General features: G+C 40.4%; 2 protein-coding genes across 2 annotated transcripts in view; one reads left to right on the plus strand and one right to left on the minus strand.

The window, feature by feature from the left end:
* trim25l (tripartite motif containing 25, like) lies at window positions 1–8,422 on the plus strand. The gene is given in 21 exon segments (XM_043241498.1): window positions 1–1,317; window positions 1,992–2,087; window positions 2,737–2,970; window positions 3,054–3,213; window positions 3,296–3,361; window positions 3,658–3,696; window positions 3,767–3,805; window positions 3,889–3,930; window positions 4,036–4,098; window positions 4,186–4,254; window positions 4,338–4,403; window positions 4,500–4,568; window positions 4,668–4,727; window positions 4,814–4,885; window positions 4,980–5,039; window positions 5,484–5,513; window positions 5,516–5,554; window positions 5,910–5,927; window positions 6,032–6,097; window positions 6,468–6,533; window positions 6,613–8,422. Coding segments are annotated over 21 exon segments (2,583 nt in total). The 5' UTR covers window positions 1–663; the 3' UTR covers window positions 7,188–8,422.
* Window positions 7,766–21,282, minus strand: part of trak2 (trafficking protein, kinesin binding 2) — a 20,345-nt gene continuing 6,828 nt past the window's right edge. Inside the window, 15 exon segments of the mRNA XM_043241497.1 lie at window positions 7,766–10,608; window positions 10,693–10,792; window positions 10,885–11,376; window positions 11,933–12,196; window positions 12,199–12,230; window positions 12,318–12,497; window positions 12,591–12,670; window positions 13,473–13,610; window positions 14,262–14,336; window positions 14,845–14,975; window positions 15,528–15,606; window positions 15,681–15,890; window positions 16,567–16,683; window positions 16,777–16,853; window positions 18,162–18,218. Of these exon segments, the coding sequence (XP_043097432.1) occupies window positions 9,843–10,608; window positions 10,693–10,792; window positions 10,885–11,376; window positions 11,933–12,196; window positions 12,199–12,230; window positions 12,318–12,497; window positions 12,591–12,670; window positions 13,473–13,610; window positions 14,262–14,336; window positions 14,845–14,975; window positions 15,528–15,606; window positions 15,681–15,890; window positions 16,567–16,683; window positions 16,777–16,853; window positions 18,162–18,218 (2,798 nt within the window). The 3' untranslated portion in view covers window positions 7,766–9,842.

Raw genomic sequence — 21,282 nt, forward strand, 5'->3', positions numbered from 1 at the left:
ATCATACAGAGAGAAAACAGGATGAAGGAGACTACTTGCATTGGGTGCCTTTTAAACAACGACGCGAATTTGTGTCAGGGACAGGCTGTATTGCAATTTATTAATAGTGTTTGAACAGTGTTAGTATTTCTTAAAGGGTACGCATTACACATTTTGTAATTCATTTTCGTAAATAAAGTGTTTAACGGTGTCCTGCAGGGTTTAGCTCAACACACCTGCGAGGAAGCTAGCAAGACCTTGATTAGCTGCTTCGAGTGTGTTTAATTAGGGTCGGAGCTAATCTCTGCGTCACGTACATTGACTTTTTTTATTCGCCCTTCACCTTTTTACCTTAGCAACCGCGCAGCAACACCCTGGCAACCACCGCTTTTCCCTCAGAAAATCTATTATGCGTATTTTATTTTACTTCATTCATTTACTTCCTACACATGTTGTGCAACGTGCGCGTGAAGAGGAATGCGAAAGCGGGCCTGATTTTCTCCCCAAACCTGCTCAGGTAGAGTCTCACCCTCATCCAGTCAGACCGGAGAACACACACACACACACACACACACACTCACAGCTGGGGCATTTACACACACTCGGTCTCAGGTACGCGCGGGGTCGCCTACATTAGACTTAACTTTACTTTTTGTAACTTCATATTGAATATACACACTCGGAATGAGTGCTCGACTGTGGACGGAGGAGCAGTTCAACTGCCCCGTGTGTCTGGATCTGCCCTCTGACCCCGTGACCATCCCGTGCGGTCACAGTTACTGCATGGCCTGCATCGCGGATTACTGGGACAACGAAGGGAAGAAAAACGGCACCCACAGCTGCCCGGAGTGCCGGCAGACCTTCAACCCTCGCCCCACTCTCTGCAGGAACACCATGCTGGCCGAGGCCGTGGAGCAGCTCCGCCGGGGGGCCCTCAGCTCCGCGGGGCGCGAGTCCATCAAGAGCGCGCGGAGCGCGGCGTCCTCCGCGTCGGAGCGCGCGCGCGCTCGCAGCAAAGGGGCGTCGAAAAAGCTGCCAGGCTCGGCGGTGCCCTGCGACCGCTGCCCGCAGCCCAGAGCCGCCGTGAAGACGTGCTTGGTGTGCATGGCATCGTTCTGCGAGACTCACCTGAAGCCTCATAACACGCAGGAGAAGCTGAAGAACCACGAGCTGATCGCGCCCACCGGTGACCTGAGCCAGAAGATCTGCCCCGAGCACAAATACCTGCAGGAGTTCTTCTGCCGCTCCTGTCAGATGTACGTGTGCTGGCTGTGCACCAGTAACCAGCACAAAGGTCACGAGAGCGTCTCCACGCAAGCTGAGAGAAACGAGAAGCAGGTGAGGACCGTCAAACATCCTCACAGATAGAAATAATTTGATCGGATCAGTTAACATAGTTTGCCTTGCAACACATTTTCTGTGTGTTGACTAGGTTCAACATGTTACATTTAGTTACTTAGAGATTTGAACCAACGCATAACCGTAACATGGAATAATCATAATATTTTTAGCAGCGTTATAATTATGGTTGCACAATATGTTGGTGCCATATTGCTTGTAAGCCAATATTAAGTGTGTTTTATTTGTATATGTAGCATAAATTTATATCAGATGTATAAAAGTTGCTATGGGATAATTGAAAAATTAAATTTTTAGCAACTCTGTAAATATCCTGTATGTTATCATATTGCTGTGATGCATACATTTATTTTCTTTTAATTATTTACTTTGCAGAATTTTACTTAAGGCCATTTATTGTAACACAAATAATAATTGGCAATAATTTTAATGAACTTAATAGTGCTATTCCTCAATGTAGTTATGGTAAATAAATTCATTCTTTATATTTGAGACCTGTAAAAACATCAGAGAATTGCTCTTTCACTGTTTGAACAGCCTGACGCACCTTTAGCTTTAGCCTGACGTGTTGTATTACTGATTAAGTACTGATGAACTCATTCCAGTCTGTCCTGAGCTCTTGTTATGTGTGCTAATCTTTGTTTTTGAATTAGAAAGAGCTGGGCGCAGTTCTGTCTGAGAACCATCAGCGACTCCAAGACAGAGAGAGAGAACTGAAAGACATGAAGAGAGTCTTAGACACACTCACGGTAAATATTTATGACACCCAAGAAAAAAAAAAAAAAAACATTATACAAGATTATAGAAGCATATTCTCCTGGTGAGTTGCGTCTAGCACGTTCAAAAGTTTAGCGTTTACTCATAAGGCTTTGGTTAAAGGATCCGAAAAGGTCATAAAGATGTGTTGGCTTAATTCAAGACTTTTGAAGAGATTCAATGGTTTGCATGAACAGATTTAACTTTTATTTACTTCTGAACAATGACCAGTAGAGTACTTGTGAGCACATCACGTATGGATGGATGCATGCATGCAGGAGAACCGATGACAAGCACACAAGCTTCAGTGTTCATCTAATATGTGTGTTAATATATGCCAAAAAGCCTGAATATTACAAAAACCTGCATATGCTTGTTTGGTAGGCTTTGAAGCATGGCTGCTGGTTTGAGCTGGTCATGTGCTGGACCTAAGCAACTAGCTCAAACAGCATAGGCTGAATTTTCACCAGGGAAAGCAATCAAATCTCTTCAAAAGACAATTTTGTCATCTTGAAACATCTTAGGCTTCGTTTGAAATATTTGAATTTGTGTTATGAAGACTAACCCAGGTCTTATGGGTTTGGAATGACGTTTAGAGTATGTGTACTTTCTGGTCTGAGCGTCCTCTCTCTGTGAGTGCAGAGGTCCTCGGATACGGTGCGGGACGAAGCGGACGTGGTCCTGTTGGAGCTCCAGGAGTCAGTGCAGCGGATGCTGGAGCTGCTTCAGGACGTGATGGTCTCCACCGCGCAGGAGAAACTCAACGAGGCCCAGGAAGTGGTGACCAAACTGGAGTCAGAGGTCAAACAGCTGAAGAAAAAAGACGGAGAACTGAAAGAGATCATCAGCTGCCAGGACAATATCCACTTCTTGAAGGTCTGATGATGGTTGCATTTGATTTGGTGACGCTGATGTCACAGAGAGCACATGATTGATCTTGTCTTACCTCGTCCCCACAGACGTATCGTTCTCTGTGCTGCCCGCTGGACGGAGGAGATCTGGGAGCTGTAACCGTGAACCCTGAAGCCACGTTTGATCCCGTCAGGAGCGTCGTCATCCAGCTGAGGGAGAAAGTGGAGGAGATGTGTGACCAGGAGCTGGACAAGATCAACAAGACGGGTACAGACGCACTCGGGCCTCACAATCACACACACACTGAACCGCTGTCATGCACTGGGTCACCATCTGTGTCTCTCCTCAGTGTACAACACCACAGCGTTCACCGTAGCAGACCGCAGCGGACAGAAAGCAGGAGGAATAATGAAACGTGAGTTCATTCGGTGACAAATTCGCCAAATTGACTGGAACACTTGAATTCACTGAAATATCTCCACAGACCTGATTTGAAGAAAAAAAAAAAATAAATTATCACTTTAACGCAATGCCAATATAAAAAGAAATGATAATAAAGAAAATTATTTTAATGAATTTTAAATATATATTTAAGTGTGTGTGTGTGTATATATATATATATATATATATATATTAGAAATTAAAACAAAATTCAATGCATATAATTGTAACTTTTTTTTTTTTTTTTTTTTTTTTTTTTTTCCATTACAGTGTTCTCTGGAAAAGGAGCCAGAGCCACTCGTGCACAAGGTATGAAGACAAAGCTACTTTTAATTTAATTAATTATTTTATATTTTTATTAATTGTTTTACCTTTTCAGGACCCCCACCTCTGCCTTCAGTAAGCTCACGAGGAACAGGTCATTTAATCTTATATAATTAAACTTATTTTATTTGATCAAATCCAATATCAGTTGTGCTGTAAATAGTTTTCTTTCTTCAGTGAACACGCGTACACAAGCTGTCAGGAACAATGATCCAAGAGGTAAGACCGTTAGCTGACTTTTAACTTTTAAAATGTTTGAAATGAGTTTGTGCAGTTGTATATAGGATTTTAAATAGTTTCTATATCGATATTTGTTTGTGTCAGTTAACAGAGGTGTTCCAAACTCCCCAAGATCATCCAGATCCCCGAGAGAGGAGAGAGATGACCGTAAGACACGCGTCTCGCACACACATTTACAGTTTGTCTGTAATCATCTATAGTACGTCATTCATAGTTCAGGTTCTCACTCTGCAGCTGACAAAAACCGCAGTTCGTTGAGACCAAGAGAAACACAAAGAAGAGAGGAAAGAGAAAACAATAACGGTGAGAAGAAAACGCACTCATAAAGATATTAAAACAGTAGTCTGTCTGGTTTAGTTTTGCTCATTGTTTATTCGATTTCTCAGCAGATACCTGGAGTTTAAGTTCAGTGAGATCAAGAGGGAGACCGAGTGGAGAAGACCGAGATCAGGGTGAGTTTTAATGTCGATACAACATATTATAAAGTTATGGCTCGGTGTGTCGTCACATTCACCCATGTGTCAATTTCTTTTATTATCTCTGTAAAGAAAGAGAAAATCAGGCCTCTCAAAGACGTCAAAGCACACAGAGCAGAAACACACGTGATGAAGAACAAGGTGAGACGACGCATGCATTTAGGTCCAGATATTGTCCCTGACACTTTCTTTCTGAACCAAGTACACGACTTTTAAAGCTGTTTTCCTTTTCATTGCCAGCAGACCGCTGGAGTTTGAGTTCAATCAGACCGAGACTGAAGAGAGAGGACAGAGAACAAGGTGACGCTGGATTCATGATTATTGAAAGTCAACACGGGCGCTTTTAAGAATTGCATCACGTTAGTGTCTGTTTTCCCTCGTGACAGTCAACGGAGAAGCTCAGAGTCCCTCACAGCAGAGATCAAACGCTGTGGACCGACAGCAGCCGGCCAGACAATGTGAGTGACAGCAGCTCAAACACGCTCTACAATCAAATCAAGATGTTGTGTTTCTAGTGCCGTTTATACATTTCCTCATTCTGTTCTTCATCAGCGGACAGATGGAGTCTGAGCTCTCTCTTACCCAGAAACAGGAGGAAGAGACAAGACACAGGTGAGCGGAAAGTACACACAGCGTCTAAATAAGGACATATAATAATAAAGTTCTGTTGCTTTCTATAGGACTAACCTTTCAGGACGGATATGTTGCTAAAATAAGCACACATAAACCCTCACACAATGAAACCATTACTAGTCATTCTGGTTTGTCTAGCGACGAGATAAATGCGATAAATTACCCGCTCATGTGCACTGTGGTAAAAGAATATATATATATATATGTATGTATATATATATATGTATGTATATGTATATGTGTGTGTATATATATGTATCAAGTAATGTTCTCTTTATTTTTGTTTGCATTTTCAAGCATGTTTTTAGCAGCACAGAGATAAATGTCCATTGTATTTAATTTCTTAAACTGTTAAATGAAAATTGCCATCATTGTATCATTAAAGTATTTCGTGATGTCATGTCACATTTCAATCACTCGCAGTGAAAGAGGCCACGCCCACTATCCAAGAGGCGGGTCAGTGAGACCTCGCAGCCTGTCCCGTGCCAGTGCCTGTAAGTCACTCACTATTTGAAATTGTACATTAAATAAAATCATTTTAATTTAGTATATGTATATAATTTTCCATCTACATAATTTAAAAATGCATTTAAAAGCCGTGATGGAAAAACTACATTGTCGTTTAAATAATAAAACTATTTTTAATAGTAAAAGTAATAAATAATAAAATATATATTATATATTAAAAAAATGAAGATGAAGTAATGATGCTGAAAATTCTGCTTTATGTCATATATGAATTAAATAAAATAACATTTTAAAATATTGTTTTTACTAATAAATACTACAAACCCACGCATTTGGCATATCTTACAACTAATAGTGACCGTACCTCTCTTCTCTCTGCAGGGGGAGAGCCTACAGAAGGTAATATTAAGGTTTTTATTTGTTTGTAGCTTTACTGCTAGTTAAAATGTAGTCAGATTGTTTAATGACCGTCTCGCTCTGTTTCTGTCTGTCTCTCCGTACAGTGAATCCTGGGCTGTTCCTGGACTCACCTACTGACAGTCCAGTCGTCAATCCTGCTTTTCCCACATGTCAGCATTTACACCATCTTTCACACTACACACTTCATATTATGAAAGACGGATGTATGGATGGATAGATGGATGGGTGGATGATACATGGTTGGATGGATGATTAGGTGGATGTAAGGATGTGTAGATGGATAGATAGGTGGATATGAGGATTTATGGATAGATACATGGGTGGATCTAAGGAAGGATACATAGGTGGGTGGATGGATAAGTGGATGTGTGGGTGGATGCACACATGGATGGATGGGTGGGTGGATGTTGGATGGGTAGTTTGTTAAATAGAACGATAGATTGATTGATAGATCCTTCTTTTTTTAGATGTAAATTTCCATATGTCCTGTTGCTTTTGTCTGATTCTTTTTTTTTACAGTGAGAGAAATTAACATTGACAGTATTCAGGCCCCAGAGCCCAGAACCAGAGACGAGTTCCTGCAGTGTGAGTTTTTCTCACATATCTTGACTTTTCATTCCGTTTCAGGATGATTTTCTCATCTGTATCTCTCTCTTTCTGTTAGATGCTTGTGATTTGACCCTGGATCCGAACACGGCCCATCGGCGTCTGGTCTTGTCTGACGAAGACACGGCGGCCACCCTTCAGCAGACCTCTCAGCCGTACCCAGACGTCCCTCAGCGCCTCGACGGCTGGACGCAGGTGCTCTGTCTGCAGCCCCTCTCCTCCGACCGCTGCTACTGGGAGGTGGAGTGGAGGGGGCGTGGTTCCTCTCTGGGTGTAGTCAGCGGGTCCATGTCCCGCAAAGGGGCGGATTCGGGGGCGGGGCTCGGGTATAACGGCCAATCGTGGAGCTTGGAGCTGTCAGACATGTGCTGCGCAGCCATGCACGCCAATCAGAAGGTGGAGATCCCTGTGACCTACAGCCCTCGAGTCGGGGTGTTTCTGGACAGGACCGCAGGGACTCTGACTTTCTATAGCGTGGATGATGAGTTGGTTCCTCTCCACACTTTTCAAGGGCTGTTCCCTCCATCGCTGTACGCCGCATTCGGGGTGGGCTGTGGGGTCGGCGTGGGGCTGGATTTTGCCATGGGACAGTTCAGCTCCGCGTCAGACAGCATTAAAATCTGTCCTTTGTGATCTCACAAAAAACATGCAGGTCATATTTCATTCCGAAATCAAAATGAAAAGAATCAAGGCTATTGGAAAGATCAAAATTATCTTTCATAAAGATTCAGTACTTCTCCCCTCCAAATTTATATTACTTTAACACCTCTAGTAACTTGTACAATTGTCTTTTTTTCATTTCTGCAATACAACCATGGTAATCATTTTGTCTAGACCTTTTTTTTTTAATCTGCCAAAAAAATGATTATATTATAAAAAATAAATGTACCTAAAAATATGAAATTACACCGTAGATAAAAAATATTCTTGTGCCAAAATTTAGCATTTTACTTTCATGGCTTATAGCTCACTTAAATATTTCATAGTAATAACAATGATATTCATACTTGACATGTTAAAACTTGTTGCTTTAATTCTAAAGATGTTTTGATTTTTATTGCAAAATGTAATTTATTTTTCTCTTCTAGACTCTTCACATGAAATAATTATTCATGTTAAGCAAAATAACTTGTGCATGAAGGGAAATTATTACTTTGTCATTATACTATAAAAATTTTGCAAACTTATGGAAAAATGAAATGACAAGAACATTGAATTTGATGGTTTTATTATAAAAAAACAAGATAATCATACTAATACATGGTTCTGACAGCTAAGCACAGGAAAACACACTAAGGCCGTGGTTACTATGTCAACAGCACAAAAGAAATCACCTGGTGCTTGATGTCACAACTTGTGGCATCGTCTTCAAGCATTGACCTTTGACCTCAATGGCAGCAGAGGGCCTGATGACATCAACAGCAGGATGTAAATAAGGACACTTTGATGCAGAAATCAAATCATGCGTTTAATACCACACACTTCAGCTGGGATTAGAGATAAAGCTAGTGATGTACAGAAGCAGCAAGCATGCTGGTATTATTCTGAAGGAGGTGGTAATGCGATTCACTTTACCAAGTTTCGATTGTATTCTTGGCATAGCTGACAAAAGCTTATTAAAATGGCATTCCTGTAACAGTTTCTGGACCAAACTCATGGTTTTCCCTGTGCTGTCATCATGTCATTTACTAGAAAGCACAAAAGGTCAGTTTACCACAAAAACGAACACGTTTACGTACGGTTTAGCTTATAAAACGACAATTCAGGCAAGAAAGACAAATAATTTTGGTTTAAACCCAAAAAGGTCTTTGAAACTTGAGTCCCTTCTCAAACTCGACAAAAAAAAAAAAACATGAAATATATTAAAATCTCATTCCTAGCTGAATGGTTAGTAAATAATATTCGCTATCTCTCAGGTTAAGTGTATTAAGATAATCTAGTCTTACCTTACTGTTAGATAACACGCGTAACGCCTAGTTACTAAAAAACACAATTCTAGTTGGTTAAAAATGAAAAAAGTGCAAAAAACGAGAAAAGTGGAGAAACAAGTTAAGATGGCTAGGAAGCACAATCGGTGTCACTAAGGAATTCATTCAGGGGTCAAAGGTCATGGTCTAAGTGTCAAGACCATGTAAAACTGTGGTTGATATCTTCAGGGCTACTTCAGAAAGGTTTCCGTATTCACTAAAAATACAATTTGTATGCTTTGTATTTAAGGGGAGTAAATGCAAATAGAATGAGAATAGACTGATAAAACATATCCTATTCTATTAAAGATGGAAACCTGGAGCAAAAAAAGAATCAAACTCCCTTCCCTTCAGGTTTCAGTCGCAGAATCATTTTAAGCCAAACTGAAAAAGTATAATCTGCAGCGAGTGCACATACGAACAAAGCACTAATTTCCCTTAAATACAGTCCCTGAATATTATTTCAAATAACACACCGTTTAGAACAAGGTTACTTTTAGCAGAACAAGTGCCTGTACAACCCCAAATATATCCTGAGCAATCCAGATCTGCTCTTTTGTGGCAAAAATTCCCAAAAACCAATTCAGTGCAAAGAAATAGGAGGAGCTTATGTCCAGATACACCAGCACATTGAGGGATGCAAAGCTCGCTCAGACCTTCCACCTGCACCTGTAAGGTTGCAAAAATAGACAATATGGCAGGTAGATGTTCTACTAAATGTCTAAAAGGCTTTAGCTATCTATAACACAGGACGAACAGAGAGGAACTCTCAGGAACCGCTGAATGAATCAAGGCAAAGCCCTAAAATGAGGCTGTGGAGATGCAACCATTTATTTCACTTGCCATATTCCATTTTCATTTGTGTTCAACACCTCAATCTTGTCTATATGATTCACTAGGATGAATCAAAGTTACAGAAAATTCACTTTAAACCTACAGAAACCTTCATATTTCCAGCATTCCTTTAACTTGCTTTCCATTGATTCAACATTCAACAACCCTCGACACGTACATAACCCTTCTTCATCTATTCCACACTTCTCAACTCCACAGCCTCACGTGTTAAAGGACAGAACATAAATGCGATGACTTAAATGGAGGAAAAATAGCATTAGAAGTCTCTCGAGTGCTATAAGGCCTTTAAAAATCTTCATTTGAACATAAACATGGCAACAAGACACTTTGACTTCATTTTTGTGCTTTAAAAACATTCTTAAATGTCTCTCAGCCTCTTTTTCCGGGAAACAGATGGGTTAATCAAGGATATGAGGGATTGATATAAAGTATCGCCTGTTTGTCGGAGGCCACGCCCACACCCTTATCAATTATGCAAGTGGGACGGGGCCTGGGAAAGTGAGGCGTGTCTACGTGTGCGGCGCGGTTCGTTTAGGTTACCCCATGGTGGGGTGGGAAGGGCCAGGGAGGTAGGGTGAGGGACTGGGACAGGAAAGGACGGACTGGAGACGGATGCGCTGCGCCGGCCAACCATCACAGGCAGACTTTGATTTCTCCGAAGCCCATCCAATAAGCTGCCTCCTCCTGTTGCTAGGAAGGTGGCAGATTCTTGCTGATGGGTGCCTTCGGGATCTGACCCTTGGAGGACTCTTTTATCCAAGCCTAGCTTGCGAAGATGCTCCACGAGGTTGACGGAGTGGCAGTCGGGTTTGGTCCCATGAGGAGATCGGTCAGGGCTCAGGAGATCCGGTCGCGGGGCACGGCCGAGTTTCAGTCCGTAGACGTCTTGCAGGAAGAGCTCGGCGGGACGGGACGCTAGGAAGTTGTCCGCAGAGGTGGATCGGGAGTCGAAGGGCACGGGAGAGGGGCATGGGGAGTGGGAGGGGGAGTTTGGAGGAGTGCTGGGAAGAAGACGTAGGGAAAGAGGCTTTTTGGGTGCCGGCACAGCGGCGGGACCCTGAGCAGAGATGCCCTTCTCCAGCAGGAGCTTGGCGAGACCACCAGGGGGCGCCGCGGGACGGCGAATGGGGAAAGAATCACCCAGACTTAACCGGCAGGGTGTGACTGGAGTACTGGGACCGGTCCGGAGAGAACTAGGGGTGTTGTCACTTACAGAAGGACTGCAGGCAGAGCTGATAAACAGAAAGAAAACAGTAATATGATCAAACAGATGTGTTCATACAAATATATAGCATTTATCAGGGGTGATAGATTACCTGGGTGTCACCTGTGTGCTGTCACTGGGATGCAGGATCCGGCAGGTAGTGAAGGTGTATGTGGAAAAAGTGGAGCTCTGATATTTCCCAGGATTTACAGCTAAACGTAAAAAAAAGGGATCAACAAACATGCATTGTATACAGAGAGCGGAAAACACACAGGCAGTGGAGTTTGCAGTGAGAGCGGTTTACCTGTAGAGGGCACTTTAGATCCGAGATTCAGCTCAAACTGTGGAGCTGCTGACCCAGAGACCCCAGAACTAACGGCAGGAGCAGCGCTGGTCGTCAGGTTAACTGCTGCTGCCAAGGAAACGGCTGTTGCTAGGGGCACAGGGGAATTCCTGAGGGATGCAGGAAGGGGAGGGACGTTAGCCGGGCTTTGGACACGCCTCCTTTCTCTCTTCTCTTCTGGAGTGGACGACGAGCGCACGTTAAATGTGATTCCTTCCTCCTCCTCCTCCTCCTCTTCGTCTTTTATCTTTGCATCCTGTGGCTTCTCCTCTTTTCTCTTATGCTCCCACGGCAGCTTCTCCTGGTCTTCGTCCTCTTCTAGGTCAGCCAGGCGGTAAACACTGTCCTGAGGGAGAGGGCGGAAGCCTTTGGTAACTACACCCGGATGGGGGTCTAGAATAGTGGCCAGGTGGGGTTTAGCGAGCTGCTGCCAGTGATGAAGAGTCAGAGAACCTGAAGATCAAGCCAACAGGAAGAAATACTCAACCACTATACAATACCGTGCAATTATTTAACATTAGGCATCATTAACAAACAATCCATACTGCTATGGAATCTATTAATCTATGTTCATTTTATTTTTATATATACATACACACTACTGTTCAAACATATGGGGTCACTGATGATAAGACAATTATGATAATACACTAATTAATACACTAATACACTTTTAAAACCATTTTAAATTCTAGATATTAAATGCATGAACTGATTAAACATCTTTCTATTAAGAACAAAAATGTATACATTTTTTAGCTTTTTATAGCTTTTAAAAATATAAAATTTGTTTGTTAAATCCAATATATTAACTGATTAATAAAATTAAATGTATAACAATAAAACTTATAAAAAAATTTTTATATATATATATATTTTTTTTTTTTCTCTCTTCATTTGACCAGAGAAAATTAAATGTAAGATAAAAGCAGAAATTTATCCAAATGCTCATACAGGGACTAGATTATCTGTTTAAAAGTTGTTTTTCGTCGCACTACCCTTTACTCACCTTCCATTGGTTTCACAATCTGCAGTTTTTCAGGCAGAAATGTTTTGAAACAGCTGGAGGAGATGGAGAATTCTGATAGGTTGGTGAAAGACGAGACGGTGCTTCCCATTGGTGAACTGCAGCCGCTCCCGCCCCCTTCCGACTCGGCAGCCGCCAGCTCCTGCAGCTTCTTCTCTCTCTCGACCTGAAAGAACTGTCGCTCGCACAGGAAGTTCTGCCTCCGCAGGGAGAGGCGGTTTAGGGCCGATGTGAGGTCATTTCCCCGGGAGAGCCGGGCTGACCCAGACGAGAGTTCTCTCTGCAGCACACACAAGATGGATGCGTGTTAGAAGCAGAACAAAGCGCTGTGGGTATACACACACACACATGTTGCAGTCGCACTCACTTGGTGGCGTCCACATCTCCAGCTGGCTCCTCTGTGTTGGGTGTGTGTGATTGATAGGGCACTGGGGTCATGACCACGCCGCTGCGGGCGGAGCCAGGGATCGGAGGCACTGCGGCAGACGCTCTCATCACAGACTCATTCACAGACCGCACCGTCTGGAACACGCGCTTGTGCGTTGACCTTCAGGCGGAGCAGAAAGGTCAAAGGTCAGTGCTGCTGAAGGGTAAAACGACTGATATAACGCAGTGTGTGAAGGGATACGGTGAGAGTCACCTCTGGTCCTGGAAGGCAATTTCTTCTTCTACACTCAGCTCTCTTCTCATAGTACCTTCAATCTCAGCTGCCAAAGAATCCTGAAGGACGTAAATGAGTAACGATTGTAACCCAAAGCAGAGAGATAGAGACTGGTCCAATGAAAGAATAAGTGTGCTACGTTAAACTAAAAACAAACACTAAATGAAGAAAAAAAAATTTAATAAATAAATAAATAAATAAATATATATATATATATATATATATATATATATATATATATATATATATATATATATATATATATATATATATATATATATAAAATTAGTTTTTTCAAAAATATATTAGACAAAAAAAAAATTTAAATGAAAGAAAAATAAAAACAATGAAATAGAATAAGTGAAAAAATAAAATCTACTGAAAAGACAACAACAAAAACCAAAAATGAAATACAATTTAAAAAAAAATATACAAACTAAATAGCACAATGAAATACGACAAAATGAAATAAAATTTGTCAGTTGTGCCTGCAAATGCAAAATCTGTGGGAGTTGTTTAGGTGTCTATATGCTATATTATAAATGCCTATTATAATTGCCTATACTATATACATAACGCATGTTTTTAAATAATTGGAACCACTATTTTGTTACAATATTATAAGGTCTCTAACAATGCAATTGAATATACATCAATTCTTTTCAATTATAGCTGAAATCACAATACATACCCATTTAAAAGAGCAAATTTCATCCACTTTTATAAATGTATAATTATTACAGATAATTAAGAACATCTAATAATGCATTGTATTTGCTGGTTACAGTCATCAGATTTTGTTTGTTTAAGAATATATCAGACGGATGTGTATGAGTGGAGCAAGAGATCTGCGTCTCTCACCATAGGATAGAGTCCGTGCGACAGGTGTCTGCGCAGGCCTGCAGATGGCGTGTTCTTACTGCGCAGCTCCTTAATCTCCTCCTGAGACTCGTGTAGCATTCCCACACACTCAGCATTCCTGTCTGACAGCTCCTTCAGCTACAACACACACACACACACACACACACACACACACACACACACACACACACACACACACACAGACACAGACACAGACACGTTTATATTCCACAGGTCATGTATGTGTGTGTGTGTGTGTGTGTGTGTTAAAATACAGCAAAGCAGGTCTGTATTACTTATTGTACGACATGAACAACTTTTACTTTTATAGTGTACAAAAAAAGTCTTAAAAAGGACAACAATATTTTTTATTGCGGTTACTTCTGTGACAATCTGTTGTTTCAGAAAAATGTGTTATCGTGCCATCTCAAGATCAATATCCTGATATACATGAGATTACACGATCAGCATAACACTTCCAGGTCACCATCGTCACAGCAACTCGCTCCTGTAAATTATTATAACACCCCAGCTTTTATGGAGACATTTCATAAGTTCAGCAGAAGTGCAGTGATAAGACGGACTTTACAGCCTTTTCTAAGTCACAGTGACTAAGCTGCTTTCTCTTAGAACTTTAAAATGAATGTTTAAAAGACCTTAAATCAAGCGGATTAATCCTAACACTGTGTTAAAGTGAAACAGGGCTGTTTGTAATCAGAGCGATCAGCCTTAATCCAGCTTTCAGAAGCAGAGCTGTTCATGCTGTATGTACAGGATGTGGAGGTTTACCTCAGCCGTGAGCTGCCGCTGTGCTTCCTTTGAGGCCTGAAGGTGAATTCTCAGCTCTTCTTTCTCTAGAGCCAGCTAACAAACAAAAACGGACATCTGCTATTATATATAGAAACATACAGTAATGTTGTAAAATGAGTTTTTGAATGTCGTTCAGATCAAAAATAAAAACAATATTGTGAAATGTTAATACTATTTGAAATAACTGCTTTATATGTGAATATATTTAAAATGTTGTTTATTCCTGGATAAAAAAAAAAAAAAAAAAAAATCCAAAAAAAAAACTAAACTCAAAAATATTAAGACAAAACAAAAAACAATGAAACCGTAAAAAAAAAAAAAAAAAAAAAAAATATATATATATATATATATATATATATATATATATATATATATATATATAAAAAAAATAATTTTTGTGCCAACCATGATAAATTTCTATAATTCTTTGATGAATAGAAAGTTTAAAAGAATTTGAAATAGAAATCTTTTGTATCATTAATGCATATACAATCAATTTTATTGATTCAAATTTAATGCATATACGTAAAAAAAAAAAAATTAATATGGCATATATCCTGACCTCTTTCACTCTTTGCTGGAGCTCGACGATCTGTGAGAGGAGTTGTGCGATTTCCTCCTGATGTCTTATTAACTCCTCGCTCTTCTGCGAGAGTTCATCTGTCAGTGACACCATCTGACTGTTTGACTCTCCTGTTAAACAAGCACAAGAAACGTGTGAATGTAAATGTGCTTTTTGCTCTGACAATATAACTAGAAAGAAAGCAGACATTTATGCCAGAAAGACCTTTTATAGCAAATATTATTAATCGATCATGGACCAGTTTGTTAAATTAAAGGGTTAAATGGATGTTTATGATTGAAAAAAGTCATTCCACATTGATAGATGTTTATTCTTCTAAATGCATATGATTTTGTTCAACGAAAGCTTCCTGTTCAGACTGAGCTATCAATCTGACTATTCACTTGCATATAACCACAGCCGATGGCTATCTATCAAACCCTAAAGAGACACCCGGGCCAACATTTTTTGGCATCATAGGCTCTCTTCAAGCTTAAAGGCACTTCCAAAATTGCACACAGATACAAGCCTTTACAAAGAATCCATTAGTGTCCATTTGTGACAAAGTTAATGAGGTTTTACTTGGTTTATGTAGCTGCTTTTAAAGGCAGGCACCCATGTAGACAGTACACAGACGCGGTTTAACTTGATTTGGAGCTTTGAAAGTCGCCGCAGATACTCACGTAGCTCTTTAACGCAGTCGTTCACCAGCTGCTGTTCTTTCTCCTCGTAAGTGACGGTCTCCTTCTTCAGGTGACAGGCCTGCAGAACACCAGAGGTCACGCTTTCAGAAAACCCTTACGCTTCAGAAACATCACGCAGAGAGCGCGACGCACCTCTGATCTCAGGGACAGGTTCTCCTCCTCCAGCTCCTGGAGTTTGGACTGGAGGGCCTCCAGCTGGCTGAGGGCGAGAGCGGCCCCGGCGGGCGCCGGGTGACGGAGCGGCGTGGAGCAGCTGGAGTCGGTCTCGCTCTCCTCGCTGGCGCTCGCGACCATACGGAGGAGTTCATCCTTCTTCGCCAACTCATGCTGGAGCTGATGAACCTGATGCGAGACTTTGATATCGGCTTATACAGATCTAGCTAGGGATGCAATGATTCACTCACGCTACAATTCACAGTTGATGTCGCGATTGGATTCACAAAATGAGATTTTAAGGAATAGTTCACCCAAAAAGTGATGTTTATCTGCTTACCCTCAGGGCGTCCAAGATGTAGGTGACTTTGTTTATTCAGTAAAGAAGATTTCTAACTCACTCTTGTAATGAAAGTCAATGAGACTAAAGAAACATGCACAGACAGATCCAAATTAAACCCTGCGGCTCATGACGAGTCACTGATTTCCAAAGACACGAAACGATTGGTTTGTGCAAGAAACTGAACAGCATTCCTATCATTTTTTATGCACCAACTGTCAGACTAATTAGGACATCAATGCATCGCCGCAGGGTTTCATTTGGATTTGTCTGTGATGTTTTTTTTCTCTTAAAGGTTGCATGCCCATTGACTTGCGTTATATGATTGACAGACTGCAAAGAGTCTTAGTCTGAAGAAACAAGGTCACCTACATCTTGGACGCCCTTGGGGTAAGCAGATAAACAGCAATTTTTCTTTTCAGGTGAACTATCCCTTTAAGACAAATTATAAGGCATTTAAAGCGTTTCATTGCAGCATTAATCGTTACATCCCTATATTTAGCCTCAAGTCAAAATGTGTTGTACCTGGTCTATGGCCTGTGCTAGCTGTTCCTCCAGAGATTCGTTTCTCTCCTGCAGCACGTGGTTCCTCTGTAAGAGAGACTGACCGATCCGAGCGGCCAATTCCAGGTCGCGATCCCTCTGCGGGACAACATTCGTGATGCAAACAGACAGTCGATCAGGAGCAGTTACTAACATAAACGCTTTCGCACAGTTTGCCGACCAATCACTCACTTCAGCTAGGAGGTGTGTGACCACGTCGATGTCATTGTAAGTCTTGGTCATCTGCTCCACCCGGTCAGCGCTGAGGACTACGGTGAGAGAGACAGACAATAGAAATGTGGAGGTGATAGGATAAAAGCGGAAAAAATAATATACTGGAAACTACACTAGCAGCGCATATTCAGTGAGACAAATCAAAACAGCAAGGTGTAAAAACACCCACATGCCATATGGCAAGCCCTATACACACACACACACACACACACACACACACTTTCTAACACTGCAATAACATCATGCACAAACCTGAAATGCATTCAAAAACACATGTATTCAGCTTCACTATTAATTGCATGCAATATAAAAACTACTGTACAAAAGTTTGGGGTCAAAAGATTTTTATTTATTTATTAATACTTTTATTCAGCAAGTCTGCATTAAATTGATCAAAAATATTGGCAATCTCATTCATAACTTTAAATCAATTCCTTTCTTTTTAAACTTTCTATTCACCTGAATTCTGGAAATATATGCATCTTTTTTTACAAAAACTTTTTCTGAGCTCAAATCGGGGTATTAGAATAACTTCTAAAGGATCATATGACACTGAAAACTTGAGTAAACATGTTGAAAATTGCCTCATAAATATTTAATTTTACAGCACTTTCAAGTTATATATCACTATAGTACCATTTGAAAAATTATTATATATATATATTTTTTTTTTTTTGTCAAAATTAATGCAGCCTTGGCAAGAGACTTTTTTTAATAACTCTTACTGATCCCAAACTATTTAATGGTAAACGTACATGGATCTAAATCTAAAGTCAGTTTCTTCTACTCTACCGACAGCTCTCTAGAGACTAGAACTTTAAAGAGGTCATATTTTCCATATACATTTTTTTTTGTCAAGATTGCGCCACAAGATCAAGACTCATTTATATAAGTGGTTTACTGTTCCAAAACCCCGATAAGCATTAAATCCTAGTCATTCCAACCAACATGCAAAATCAGCAAGACGTATCATCCCCTGCTTGATTTTGTTGCACAAAGCAAACATTTTCTCATTCAGCATGGACAGATAAATCGCTTGCTGAAATATACATTAATGAAGAGATTTGTCTGCTGTACCTAAATTTGTGTTAATGTGCTTGCAGTTCATGTTTCAAGTGCTTCCCTGTATCTCAAACTCTTATTTTCCATGATATGACCTCTTTAACGTGAGTTTCAGGTCGCTGTAGGACACTGCAGCACAGTTAACACCACACTAGACATGCTGTTTTCCTCAGGTCAAATACTAGCTCAAAAACAGAAGCGCAAACTAGGAAGGACAGGCGTACTGTAAGACAGAAGAGTGGAAAATAGACAGATAAAACATCAGCGAGGCCATGCGTTACCTTTAGAGAGGCTGTTAGAGCCATTATGGGGATAAGAGGAACCGACAGCTAGAAATGCTGCAGAGGGAATGAGAAAAGGAGAACGAAAGAGAGAGGACAGAAGAAGAGAGAGAGAAATATTAGATGCTGAGGAATTGTGGTAAAAATCAAACGAAGGGAGAAGATGAGAAACACCATCACCAGCGTAGAGAGAGAAAGAGGGATAAGAGAGGAGTAATGAAGCACCTGACAGCAGTCACTGTCCCGTGAGCGCTCCTGGATTCAAATAAATGCAGTTGGGTTAGGTTTAAACACACACACACACACACACACACGTTTACACAGATGCTTAAGGATACTCTATAGCTTTTGCTGTGGATCAGTTCATTTAACGCACATGCTTTGTGAATTCTGCACCAGCGAGCCTCGCTGAAGTCTTGAGAAGTATCTAGGGTAGAGTTCATGTGAACTCCAGCGAGGGGCTGAACGCTGAAACCAGTCCATTCCTTCCCGCTCACTGACGTTAATCACTGCTGCTGGTGTGATGAGTTACTGTAATACACCTCTGACGCTAGAGACATTTACAGTTCAGACAAAAAAAAGTCATTTAAATGACAACAGACTGTGCCACATGATAAACACATAACTGCAAGATGAATGCATCCTAATGGTTTTGGTTTATAGAGAATATTATCCTGTAATCAGAGTCATTTAGACTGAAACACTTTATTAAGAGATTCTCTGGTTTATGACCAACGCTTGACTAGACTTTAAATAAAACACACAGGAGACCCGTCTCCAAACTACAGCCAAGTAAACAATGACAGGTAAATATTTAACCTGCTGTAAATACCAGAACTCTAATTATCTTTATATCTAACCCAGCAGCTTAAAAAAAAGAATAAAGTGCAAATAAACGGATGGAAACTGAAAATGTACCATTCAAAAGTTTGGGGTGAGAGAGGATTTAATATTTTTGAGTTTTGAGAAGTCTCTTATGCTCATCCAGACAGTAAAAATACAGTAAAAACAGCAATAATGTGAACTATTATTACAAAAAAACAAAACAAAACCGTTTTCTATGTGAAAATTGATTCAGAAATCATTCTAATGTGCTGATTTGCAGCTCAGGAAACATTTCAGTATCAATGTGTGTGTAAACTAATATATTTTAGTTTAGGATTCTTTGAAGACAAATATTTTGTAAGATTACAAATGCATTTTACGGTCACTTGATGAATGTAACAATTCCTGGCTGATTAAAATTACTTATTTCCTCCAAAAAAAGAAAAATAAGTAACTTTTGAATGGTAGTGTACATCTTGTCTTCATATGCTAAATTCCCACACATTTACAAAAAAAAATCCCAGCTCACACACACACACACACACACACACACACACACACACACACACACACACACACACACACACACACACACACACACACACACACACACACACACACACACTTACCCAAGGAGAGATGGTGAGCTGGGAACTCTTCACTCAACTGAAGCATCCTGAGTCTCTGACATTAACTCAATCCTCTATGCAGACCTCAAAACACAGTGACTGAATCTTCATTACATAGAAAGTGAACAACTAGCCTCAGAAACGCTCATGTCTGCGCTGTCCAGCCACAGATGCTCTGATCCGCTACATCCAGATCAGACGTCCATATATAAACTAAGAAACCTCAGCAATGAGTGACGCATTGGTAATCACAGACACGCAGAGACCTTTGAGCTCCAGTAAAACATCAGCTGGTGTCAGGACGGTCAGTTCACTCCTGATATCACGGCCCTTGCAAAACAGTTAGACAAGACGAGAGACTTGGCCTTTTGCATAATTAATAAAGACAGAACACAATAACACTGCAGCAAGGAAGTCTGATCTGTAATCTTGAGCGACCCGCCATCCACGATGTAGTTAATGGAAAGGCAATATTGCAAAAAATTACACACACACACACACACACACACACACACACACACACACACACACACACACACACACACACACACACACACACACACAGATATTATTTAGTGGGATATTAGCATATAAAAATTCATACAACTTCAGATAACAAACCAAACTTTCCTCTAAAAAATGCCAATAAATTATAGCCAATTTAAAATATGAACATATAGAACAAATATGAGACAGTATAAATAAAATAACATACTATTACAAAAATAATTAGCTTCTGTAAAACTGATTTAATTACATTAGCTGTAATTGCAAAAAAAATAAAAATAAAATAATAATACAAATAATTATCTGCCAACTTTAATCTGATAAATGGAACTAATCTGATCCTGACTTTAAATGTAATGAATTAATTAAATATGTACTGTAATGGCTATTTCTGTAAAAAATTGCTAGTTGAATTTATATAGCCTTATAAATGAATGAGGAGACATCTAAGGTTTTACTATGATCTTGTTACAAAAACACTACAGAAAATGTTAGCTCTTATGAAATGTGTTGAATTTGCATTAATAAGCTGGCCAACTGGGATCTTCTATTATGCCTCTCCCTCTATATATCATGATATTGTGCTCTTGTTCCTGTCCTCTCGTGTTCAGCCCTCCGATCATAACCCTGAAATAGCCTCCATCTGCCCTCTCAGGTTATTTTTAGCATCACATCATCATCATCCAACTAGGTGAAACTAGGGCAAAAAGTCTCAGCGTGTCTCTGGCCGTGTTCCCCTCTTTCCAGAGCTACCCTAAATACCCTCCTCACTTGTTAGTGGTCCAGCACGTACACATAAGAGCCCGTCCACTCTGACCCCTGATGGCCCCTGACTAGACAATAACTTCTAATGCAGGGTCTGCAGAGAAAAAAATCAATGCAGAACAAGACTGATTCATAACATATGTCTTGTTGAACCCTGATGAGTTGTGTCTCGCTAAGAAGGCTGATTCAGCCAAATTTAGTTGCGTTTATTCGGGAGTACATGCATCGTTTATGTATATATAAATGTATTTAAGTAAGCGGTGCGCAAATAAACGTGCAAAACTAAAATGTTAAGTGTTGTAAATGTTAAAAACGAGCTAAATCTCCCAAGCGTTTTCATTCTCTGCAGGCAGCTCGCTAGGCTGCTACGGTATGTAGTACAGACCAGCGGTTAT

This window comes from Puntigrus tetrazona, chromosome 6 (assembly GCF_018831695.1).
Source record: "Puntigrus tetrazona isolate hp1 chromosome 6, ASM1883169v1, whole genome shotgun sequence".
NCBI classification, from domain to species: Eukaryota; Metazoa; Chordata; class Actinopteri; order Cypriniformes; family Cyprinidae; genus Puntigrus; species Puntigrus tetrazona.